At 36.1% G+C, this 12,070-nt stretch overlaps 1 protein-coding gene across 1 annotated transcript in view; it reads left to right on the top strand.

The window, feature by feature from the left end:
• Positions 1 to 12,070, top strand: part of LOC125647098 (uncharacterized) — a 76,882-nt gene that overhangs the window by 40,001 nt on the left and 24,811 nt on the right. The window contains exons 26-40 of the mRNA XM_056141853.1: positions 57 to 295; positions 512 to 682; positions 1,048 to 1,240; positions 1,331 to 1,573; positions 1,798 to 2,015; positions 2,445 to 2,550; positions 2,651 to 2,767; positions 3,716 to 3,851; positions 3,942 to 4,122; positions 4,903 to 5,357; positions 5,893 to 6,104; positions 6,264 to 6,493; positions 10,216 to 10,369; positions 10,807 to 10,985; positions 11,199 to 11,345. Of these exons, the coding sequence (XP_055997828.1) occupies positions 57 to 295; positions 512 to 682; positions 1,048 to 1,240; positions 1,331 to 1,573; positions 1,798 to 2,015; positions 2,445 to 2,550; positions 2,651 to 2,767; positions 3,716 to 3,851; positions 3,942 to 4,122; positions 4,903 to 5,357; positions 5,893 to 6,104; positions 6,264 to 6,493; positions 10,216 to 10,369; positions 10,807 to 10,985; positions 11,199 to 11,345 (2,981 nt within the window). The remainder of the gene's footprint in view (positions 1 to 56; positions 296 to 511; positions 683 to 1,047; positions 1,241 to 1,330; positions 1,574 to 1,797; positions 2,016 to 2,444; positions 2,551 to 2,650; positions 2,768 to 3,715; positions 3,852 to 3,941; positions 4,123 to 4,902; positions 5,358 to 5,892; positions 6,105 to 6,263; positions 6,494 to 10,215; positions 10,370 to 10,806; positions 10,986 to 11,198; positions 11,346 to 12,070) is intronic.

Raw genomic sequence — 12,070 nt, 5'->3', positions numbered from 1 at the left:
TCATGAACTTAGAGTACTTGCACTTCTAATGTAGGGCTACTTTTTTTTCTTCTTAGATTTTTGGAGCACTTTCAGGGAATATGAACATATTCGCAAGCATCATGAAGCCATAGTGACAAATTTGAACCTAAAGCCTGGGAGGACTTACAGAATGGCCGTCAAACTTTGTGCCATAACGACATGTTACGAACCTCTGTTCAGCGATGGTGTGATGATACTGGCCAATCCTCCTGCTAAGGGGAAGATAACTGTGGAACACCAAAATACCACACAAAGTGCAGGACTTAAAGAAAAGGTTTGTATTATCTATGTATGTGAAATTAAATAGATAAGAAACTCACTGAGTATGTTATAGTAATCTATTAACAAAATTCAATACATAATGATGAAGTATTGGAAAATGTTTTGTCAATACGGATTATCATCTTAACTTTCTTGTAATATTTTTCTTGTATCAGGGCTTCCATGAATGCACACGTGCACATCCTCTTTTGTACTTTTTTTTTTTTAGATAATTATCAATATGGATAGATTTTATGACCCAGACACAGAGGATGAAGTTGACAAGTATAATGTTATTGATAAGTATGAATGGGCCATTACGGACAACTCACACATGGGGCGGACGCAGACCATCTGGACAGAAGTTGTGGGGATTACTCTGACCCAATCAGGAAAAGTGGTAGGCTACGTCCGTTAAAATTTGGAAATGAAATATCAAGAAATACAATTGATTGACAGCTATATGTGGTGATCTGCAGAATGATCTGACGCAGTTTAAAGTTCTTTAAGATATACACATATGTTGATTTCTAATATGCAAAACTCAGAACACATTAATCGCTTTAGCTATTTAAGAGTATTTTCTGTACACAATGAAATGACCATGAATGAGTCTAACTGCAACATAATTATGATATCTAAATGTATGAACAAATAGATGACTAGGGAACATATATGTATGCAGCTCATATTATAGTTAATACACGTGTAGGTATTCACGTGTCAAATAGATACATGGTAATAATTGATGTATTCTGGATGCAGATGCAATTTGACGTTGAGCTGATGGGTGAGTTTGACTTCTCTAAGTGCCGTAGATTTGCGGTCCGTGGATACAACAAGGCCAAGCTGATGTCCGCTGTGTCAGTGGACGTTAAAAACTGTGAAGCATTTGATCCTATATTGATTAAACCCAAACACGTATTGGATGCCGTGGGAAAACGTGAAACAGATAGAGGTATTTACTTGTTTGTGATGAAATTTGAAAGTCTATAAAATCAATGGAAATGGTTCCCGTACACTAAATTATACTATATTTTTGTATTAGATGGATATGGATTACCAGTGTTCCTTGAAAAAAATGCCCGCTGGCCAACTCCCGATAAAGACTACACTCCAAACATGAATTACCTCTCTGCAGTGTGGCCACAGCTCCGATACAATGCCTATGTGGTGGCAGTTCTGAATGCCAAGTCTATGGACGCCACCACATATTATAAGCAGATTAGTACACTGTCTCTGCCAGATCCTTGTAATCACACCGAGGCTATCAAATGTACCAGAGTAGAAAGTAAGTGTATATTGAACACAGTAGTAATACAACTGAATCAAATCCATTTATTGGAAGAGTTGAAATTGTTTTATATATATATATAAATCAAATTATTGAACAATACATTTCATCCCAGAATTGTTTCTAAGTGCATTCAAGTACATTATGGGGAATGGAACACAGAAGATTGACGTATAGGAAAATTGGATTCATAGCTAAAATGAAACTATGTTTCCTTGTAGAGCAAGAGTTTGTGAATTTTAAATTCAACCCAGGGGAATTGGTGCATGGTCAGAGATACACAATATGCATCCATACCGAGTATACAGAGATAAGATTTGAGGAATGGACACAGGTCCTGCCAGAGTTGAATACATGTAGTGATGGTATTGTGGTGGATCTCACTCCCCCTACTGCTAGAGAGGTGTGGATAGGAAATGTTATGGGGACACGATTTCAGGTTAGACAAAAACATAACAGGCACTATTTATTGGCATGTAGCATATGTGACATATTTGAATTGTGTAAATATAAAAAGAATAATTAGAAGTATGAATTACAAAATGTAAACTCCCTTTGTCGATTGCCTGGTTGTGACATTTGATCAACACTAATATAAAGTGGATTTTATCAAGTAATAGACTGAGAATTAGTAGTTATTGACTAATGTGAGAAATGCATATCTTTTATTTTGTATTGGTAACAAATTACATGTGCAATCCAGCTGTCCTTTTGAAAAAAAAAATGAATGTTAGGTTGCACATACAATTTGTGAATTGTGTCACAGAAGTGGATTGTGAATGGCTAGTCAGGCACCCTGTGGACTGTGTTGTGTATATCATTTTGAGTAGATTATAATGATAGAGTCTGTTTTAACATCCAATTCTAGACATCCACGACCGACATGTACATTAATTGGCATACATTTGATGATGTAGAGGAAATGAGCGACATCACACACTCATCAGGCATACAAGATTACCAACTAGGCATCGGTATGAAGCTAAACAGATGACCATTGCTATAGTTCCTGTGGTTCTACTGTTACTTACAAAAGTGTTGACATGTTTTTAATATAACTATTGTCATTTACAGGAACCACCATCGGGGGGAATGACGTGGTGGCCTTCCACAGTGTGGGGGTAGTGAATCATGTTGTTCTACATGGTCTGTTTCTACAGAGTGGACACACTTATTATGCTACAGTCAAAGGTAAGAACTGATTTAGATATGAAAGACCTCGAGTGAGAATTAAGGAGAACATTGTTAATCATAATACATGAAAAGTGAAGATAACGAACAGTGATCAATCTCATAACTCCTATAAGCAATACAAATTAGAGAGTTGGGCAAACATGGACCCCTTGATATATCAGGTGGGATCAGGTGCCTGTAGACCGTTCACACCCACCGTGAGCTTTGTAATATTTACATACCAAGCGGTCATCAAAGATCATGTATTATCATACATTGTATATCATATATCACTGTGAACTCGAAATAAATGACACCATGGAGTCGTCGACGTCCGCTTCATTCTTAAGATATTATATTGAAAATAGATATAAACCACAAACTAACAACTCAATGTAATGACAAACGGGATCATTTCAGCTTTTCCATCGTCAACTTCCCATATTTATGTAGCAATATTCCATTATCATCTGCATATTGTGTGTATATATCTCAACTGATTCAATACACAAGAGCTTGTTCTGTGCATGATCATTTTTTTTTAATCGAGGCAGGTTACTGAAAACAATTGATGGTGCAGGGGTTTCAACAGTCTCGTTTAAAGTCAGCATTTCACAAATGATGGTCGTTATAAAGATCTAGTTTGCCAATACAACTTATCATTGGGTCAAATGCTGTCTGACGTGTTTCATACCGATTGTTTTGCCGTTCTTGGTACACTGATTTTGACTATGAATAACTCCGTTTACGTGATCAGGATATAGGCCTACCGCTGGGTTTCACAGGTCAGCAGGACATGCTTATTCCCCCAGGCACCTGATCCCACCTCTGGTATATCCAGGGTCCGTGTTTGTTCCCAACTCTCTAATTTGTATTGCTTATAGGAGTTATGAGATTGAGCATTGTTCGTTATCTTCGCCTTTCCTCCTACTGGTTTATATTAGATACACTTCAAATGTTTTATAGCTCAAGACTATGCGGGAAGAATTACCACAGTAACATCTGAACCAGTAGTCGTGGATACAACTCCTCCACAAAAGTCTGATAATCCTATCAAAATTTCAGGAAGGCATATTGTTTCCAAATCTGAAATAGAGGCTTGGTAAGAATACGTTTGAAAACTCCCAAAATTTCAAGTGTTGTTGAAATTCTACACCGCTGTTAGGAAATTGCTGAATCATTTTCATTACAGTTGGAAGAAAGTTTTTGTTGATCCTGAGAGCACTGTAGATTACTTTATGTGGGCAATTGGTTCACAGCCAGGATCTGACGACATCATGGTGTTCACAAGAGAAGAGAGCGAGTGTGGAGAAAATAGTAAACGGAACCCGTTGGACCTGAAAGAGGGCCATGCTTACTACATATCTGTTAAGGTATCACAGAGTATGCACACATCAATTGATTATGTAATATTGGTTCTGAACGATTCTATACAGCCCGGGACTATTATATGTGTCGCTCTATTCCGTATATACTCAATGAATCGAGGATTCGGGACAAACATTTGCGAAAAATGTATAGTGTTGAATCAGGGCCGGACCCTATAAGCAGAGAATAATATAAGACTACATGTCACCTATATCTAACAATTCAGTACGGACAAATATATGTGCTTTTATTGTGTTGATATTTAGGAAAAAATCAATAAAGCATAAAAATTCGTTGATTACCTGCTTATAGCCTTGACCTATGACTGAGAGGGTTTTGATATTTAGTAGTTGAAATGTTTGTGATCTGACTGTTTAAAACTTTATCATTATATAAAGTGTTAGATCTGTAAATGAGAGAACTTGAGTGTTAAGTCCTTGGGATGAGACCTTTCCAAAGGTACCATGTTTGCTTATCTTGAGTTTGATTTATGAATAGTAAAAATATTGTCCTTTTCGAATTCAGTGCTTGTTTGATAGTTCAGAGGATTAACATTTGACTATTAATTTGTAGATTGTGAGTATTAATAATTTATTTTCTGTATTACATTCTACTAGAATGACTCTTTCACCAAATAAAGTAACTTCTAAAGTTGTCAATTTTAGTTTATTGCACATATCATTCAAAACAGCTTTCCCATGTGTGTCATACATTATTGATACCATATATCAAGAACATTTAGAATCTTTATACTCTGCACTTTTTTACTTTGTTGTTTTTGACAGGCAATCAACAAAGCAGGCTTGATGTCTTTGGCCACCTCGTGGGCCTATACAGTTGATGTTTCACCTCCAATAGCTGGACACATCTATGATGGAGTACCAGGAACTGCCCATGCTGACATCGACTTCCAGACGGATATGTCTGCTTTAAATGTGTATTGGGAAGGAGTTTTTGACCCACATTCAGCCATTCAAGTGTACTACGTCAGCGTTGGCACCTGTCCAACTTGTGATGACGTTGTTAGCAGACAAGCTTTAGGAATAGTGAATTCATTTAGGCTGGAGCAGGTTCACTTTGGTGCTGGTTTGACTTATTATACCTCACTGACAGCATGTAATACTGCAGAATTGTGTACAACTGTGCTGACTGATGGGGTCATCATGGACAATAGTCCACCCAGTTTTGGTTTGGTGATGGATGGCACAAGAGATCGTGACACTGAATATCAGTCCATCAGGTAGTGGTTAAAATTCATAAATATATTTTATGTAAATGCTGATTCTTACTGACTGTCAGAATTTGCTCAATTCATAGCAAAGATGACACTGTAACTTTTTTTTTTTTTTTATATAAATGACTAATATTTCATGTACAATTAATCTGTTGAATTCCGACACGTGGTCACTACATTTTCATTATGAATTCCAATCTTGTCTTCATTCCTATTTCACTGGTATTAAACTGATGATAGTAACGATCGTTACTATCATCCTAAGATGGCGGAAGGAAATTCCGGAAAGACCACGTTTACTTATTATATATATATTTGTATTGTTTATTTGCGAATGATATGTAAGTAAGAAAATCATACACTAGCAACAATTACGATGATGTGTTATTTTATCTTTTATACGGCTCATATGAACAGAAAATTCGTCGTTGAAAAAACAGCGAGGATGATAGTAACGGAAATGAATGATGATAGTAACGTAACACTTTCGTTACTATCATCCTCGCTGTTTTTTCAACGACGATACCAAATCGTTTTACAGAACTTACATCGGAGTTAAGTGGCAGGGTTTTGTGGATCCGCAGTCTGGACTTGACCACTATGTTTGGTGGGCAGGAACTTCCCCCGGAGGAAATGATATCCTGTCGGAAAGGAAAGTTCATCTTACTATGACAGCGATGTCTTTCAATATGTCTTCAGAACTTCCGGTTGGCAAGCGTATTTATGTTACTGTCAGGGCATACAACAAAGCTGGCAAGTCTGATATTTTAAATCGTAGCATGTTTAGCAAATCATATGTCATATATAAAACAAGTTGTAATTCTGAATACAAAAGATTCAAAACGTCGCAGCGGGTCAATCAGTTACCTTAAATATACTTGTGTATATATGTCTTGACATTTTCTATGACAGGTTTGTTCACTGATTCGACGTCCAACGGATTCGTGGTAGACATCACTGCCCCTGTCATTTCTAACGATCCAAAGTTTGCGTCAGTGTTCAGTCTTGTACAAGATACTCAATTCTACAGGACTCTGATGAAAGTGGAGTGGTCCGTTAATGATGCTGACTCACACATAGAGAGACAGTATCTCTCTGTTAAGTCTCACATTGGAGGAGAGTTTGATTTGGCATCCACCAAGGTAAAGTGTCCTTTATTCCCCTCAATACTGGAAGACATGTTGTTTTATTTTGATTTCGTTTACTTTATACATACTTTTCTGTCAAAGAAAGATATATTGTTTTATTTTGATTTCTTCTACATATATTTTTTTTTTAGGTTTTTTAAACAATTTGACTACACTGTCTTTATTTCTTTTTATGGCATATATTTAGCATATCTTTAAAACCCTCCCTAAACTCCTGGACATTAAACAATCAAACCGATTACATAGTAATTGCTGACGAGGAAAGTTTCTACCATATTGTGAAATTCAGTCTCTGGATCAGATAATGTTCTAGGACGTGGGCCATTATCTCAAAACATTATACAATCTTTAAAAATATTCTTCTGAAAAATTACTCAGGGACATCTAGCAGACTAAAGGTGCATGTACATGTAGGTGTGATGAACAAGTATGCCTCTACCAGAAGTATGAATTCATGGTTCTGTGTCAAAGTTCTGTTCTAGGATGGGATGTTATGACTCGTAGTAAAATGCATTTTTTAAAAATCGTCTTTTTGTCCCTTGCAAAGTTTTAAGAAAAACTAAATCTATTGGTATAAAGAGCATGTAGACCTCTACCAAAAATCAGGAATTTCTCTACCCTTGCAACAACGTTTTAGACTGTAAAATAGAGTTGAGTAGGTTAAAAAGTAATGATATATATAATTCAGTAAAACCCCCTTTACTTCAGTGCATTGTGACTAGTATACAGGTATGGTTATGGGGATTATGAAATTAATGACACTGTGAGTAATTACTGGAACCGTATGTAGCGGTAGTTATGAAGTTTAAATACAGTACACAAATGTCGTAAAATGCTTTTTTAAAATTTGTACACAAAAATACAAACTATACAGGTATCTGAAGACAGTTTATGCCACATATATTTTTGTAAATTGTTGTCTCTAAAACCTGTCCTATTAGAGAGGAAGTTACTTAACGGTAACATTTTAATGCTTGTCTGGGTGTCCACATGATTAGATTTCGTATCCTATCTAGATGGCGCATGTGCTTCGGTATGAAGTTATCACATGGTGTTTATAGATGTACTTTGAACTTACCTTAATAGAAAACGGAAATGCATGACACTCTAATATGGAGTAACAATGGCAAACATCCACAATTTATCGAGAATGTTACAGTTAACTAAAATCCCACTGCATTCAGGAAGACTTTCTGCAGGAAACCATCTTAGTTTTATTTTTACAAATTGCACCTGGCAGGTGTTGTAGAGTTTCCTTTGAGAGTTTACTTATTAACGGATGTTTTAAGCACGTTAGTTTATAACCTTTCACCCGGTGTCCATTGAGGCGTTAAAAGTGTGTGGCGTAGTGTTATTCTTTTTGCAGTTTATTTGTATGACAGAGGATGTCGGATCCACATGCTTCATGGATTCCCCCCACCCCCCTTGAGCAAAATTGTCAGTGAATGAAAGCAACATATCTTCGAAATATCGATGAATTATCAGTGATTTACATATGAAATCCATTGTGTATTTGTTAATATTTGATAAATTATCGATATTTACATGACACAATTAACAAATTACACAACATCAGTAGGACATTCGCAATTCTCTTGATTTTTGTAGCAAAGTAATTTATCTTGTGTATTGATAAAACAAAGATAAGAAAAGAAAATCGAAAATATGTATACTTACTGAATTACTCATTTCAATTATGACGTCACATGGTTACGCGGATTTTATCCCAGCCAAGTGATTGTAGTATGCCTTAATGTTTGGACACTTTATTTTGTCTCCCCTCTTCCAGGGGGAGACATATTGTTTTTAACCGAGTTGCAACGAAGTTGAACTCGGTTATTGGTTTGGTGATGCAGGCGGGCGGGCGGTTGGGCGTCAGCAATGGGTTTCCGGATGATAACTCGAAAAGTTTACAATCTGATCAAATGAAACTTTGATATATTGTTTGGTACCAGGTAAGGAATACCCCTATTATTTTGGAGAAAATTGGTCAAAGGTCAAGGTCACTGACCGAAAATAGAATGAAAATTTCAGAAAAATTTGCTTTCCGGATGATAACTCAGAAAGTTAAATCTGAATCAAATGATACTTATCGATATTGTTCTGTACCAGGTAAGGAAGACCCCTATTGATTTTGGAGAAAATAGGTCAAAGATCAAGGTCACAGTGACCGAAAAAGAGAATGAAAATTTCAGAAATATTTGGTTTTCGGATGATAACTCAGAAAGTTTAAATCCGAATCAAATGATACTTCAATTTATTGTTATACACCAAGTAAGAAAGACTCCTATCGATTTTGGAGAAAATAGGTCAAATGTCAAGGTCACAGTGACCGAAAACAGAATGAAAATTTCAGAAAAATTTGGTTTCCGAATGATAACTCAGAAAGTTTAAATCCGAATCAAATGATACTTAAATATATTGTTATGTACCAGGTAAGGAACACCCTATTGATTTTGGAGAAAATTGGGCAAAGGTCAAGGTCACAATGACCGAAAATAGATTTTAAATTCCAAAAAAATTTGGTTTCAGGAGGATAACTCGAAAAATATTTATTTGATTCAAATGAAACTTGGATATATTGTTGGATACCAGCAAAGCAAGGCCCCTATTGATTTTGGAGGAAAAGGTCAAAGGTCAAGATCACAGTGACCGAAAATAGATTGAAAACTTCAGACAAATATGGTTTCTGGACAGTAATTCGAAAAGTTTAAAACTGAATCAAATGAAACTTGGTTATATTGTTGAATAGCAGGTTAGGAAGACCCCTATTGATTTTGGAGAAAAGAGGTCAAGGTCACAGTCCTGAAAAAAGATTGAAAATTTTACAAATATCTGGATCTGCATGATAACTCTAAAAGTTTAAATCCGAATATTCACAATTATAACTATGCCACATCATTCCTGACTTTACAATGTATCCCATGCAACTCGGTTCATGCACCCCTGGGTGCATATATTGATGTTTGTACTTTCTGTCCGTCCGTCCTTCACTCTATCGCAAAATCTTGTGAACGATTTTCCTTCTCCATGGCTTATCGGAGAGACATGAAACTTTGTACAATGTTTCATTGTCATTTGTAAATGTGCATATTGGTGGGATGGGAGGATCCAATTATTTTCCTAAAAGATATAATGGATATAGTAAAGATGGAGAATATAAAATAGCTTGTGAAAACGTCTCCTGTATATGGCTTATTTGATAGATGAAAGGCGATGATAACAAACAGTGATCAATCTCATAACTCCCAAAAGGCACACAAAATAAATAGTTGGGAAAACACGAACCCTTTAACATATCAGAGTTGGGATCAGGTGCCTAGAAAAAGTAACACCCCCCCCCCCCCCTGTCGACCGGTTACAAACCCGCCGTGAGCCCTATGTCTTGATTGGGTAAATGGAGTAATCCGTAGTCAGAATAAGTGGGGTCTAATTGTTATCCTAAAAGTTTATAGTGAATCTCTGAGGTAGAGTGTGTAAAATAGTTTCTGAACACTTCTCCTATATGGCTTATCGGAGTTCATAAGGAAGAGTCTACAAATTTGCAGAAAAATCCATCACTTAGTCTCTCTATCTTTACGTTCTATACTTCAATATTAACACATACTCTCTGAACGCAGTATACGCTAATTTCTTCATATATACTTTCTTTATTTGTCGACACTTATCAATATCTTATGTGATGACCTAAACACAGTGGTTATATTTTTCTGCAGGTGAATGGGATTGCCAGAGATTTTATTTTGACTGGTCTAAAATTACATGATGGTGTGACGTACTATGTGACGTTGATTTCCTGTAATGGTGCGCAGATCTGCACAACTGCGACCACTAAAGGTACACTGGTGGACTCAACCCCGCCATCCAGAGGTATGCAACAAATTCAAACCGGTACATCTGAGTTGTACATACGATATTGGAGATCGGAGATGTTGCAAACTGTCACATCGTTGTGTGTCTGATAAAATGCATGATGATGTTGGTGCCAATGTCCAGTAAATTACTGAGTTCATAACATATTACTAATAGATGTAATATTTTATATATTTTCTGATATCACTTTGAATATCTAAAATTTATTACAATTTCTCTTATTAGTATGACAGTTAAATTATTTAATGCCATCAATAACAACTGTATACTGAATTTGACTTACTTATAAATGTGATAAAATCTTATCTACAGTCTTCTTCTTTAGTCACGTTTTCCGAGGTAGTTGTTGTCAGAAAGCAAACATTGGGTAGTTCCCACAAAACCTTATTTATTTTGAATGTCTTTGATATATGTATATGTTCTAAATTGAACAGGAATGTTTGCTGTTAAAACTGATCATGCAGCCAATTTAACAAGACACAGTGATATCTGGATGACGTGGGAGAAAACGGCCATTAATTTGGCTTGGTTAGGCTTTGCTGACCTTCACTCTAAGATTTCCCACTACTTTATCAATGTGGGATCAACTTTCATGGGGAATGACCTGAATGAGGTAGGTTGATTGAATGTTGTGAAATATCTCAATGAGTATATTTCACTGACATTGAAATATCACCAGCTTAGGGATATAAATTCTGTTTATCCTACAAAGATTTGGTCAGAGCAGTAAATAGAGAAATATCTCAAATGTACATGGTGTAGGTCATCTGCGTATTTTGCTAAAATGTGTTTTCTGTAAAGAACAATACTGCTGTTATATTTGCAGGAGCCAGGCCAGGAAACGAGAGTACAATACACCAGCTCTGGAGATGATAAATATGATGAGGGCATCGTGCAGACATCTAAAGTGAAGACCAGTAGCTATGATGCCAATCAGAAGTACCTATATGTCAGCATGTGGGCGGTAAACAAGGTAACTACCTATATATCTACATGCGTGTTGGCTGATAGTTAAGTACACTGTACCTACTTCTCTTGATATCCGGATATTGGCGGTCAGCAATTGGTACATGTATTTTCATATCTGCATGTGGGCGGTCAACAAGTAGGTACATGTATTCCCATATCTGCATGTGGGCGGTCAACAAGTACAATGTAGGTACATGTATTCCCATATTTTTATATGGGCGATCAACAAGTAAGTTCATGTATTCCCATATCTAAATGTGGGCGGTCAATAACGTTAGTGCCTACATCTCTGTATATGTGCAATCGATTAAATAATGAATTAACAGTTTAGAAAGATGTAGTTTTATAACTGCAAGGGTGTGTGCATACAAATTGAATAACGTGCGTTATGAGATTACAGCTTTCAAAAACTAATAATTCATTGTTTATATTTACAATTCAAAAATCTTTTCATCTGTGAATATCTTGTTATAAATTCCCCGCCTAATCCTTTGGGTAAGTAGCGATTAACGAAACAGCCATGGGACAAAACATATGTTGTCATATCGTAAAAGAACTAAATTTTATGAAAATAGGGAGAATTCAGATTCTTCATCTTCAACTCTCCATACATGTATTCATGTAGCATTATTCCATCATCACCTGCATATTGTGTGTATATCTATCTCACAATTGATTTGATACGCAAGAGCTTGTTCTTCGTATGATCAGTTTATAAATCTAGATAGG

The sequence above is a fragment of the Ostrea edulis genome, chromosome 6 (assembly GCF_947568905.1).
Source record: "Ostrea edulis chromosome 6, xbOstEdul1.1, whole genome shotgun sequence".
Lineage (NCBI taxonomy): Eukaryota > Metazoa > Mollusca > Bivalvia > Ostreida > Ostreidae > Ostrea > Ostrea edulis.
This window is presented reverse-complemented; position numbering and strand designations above follow the sequence as displayed.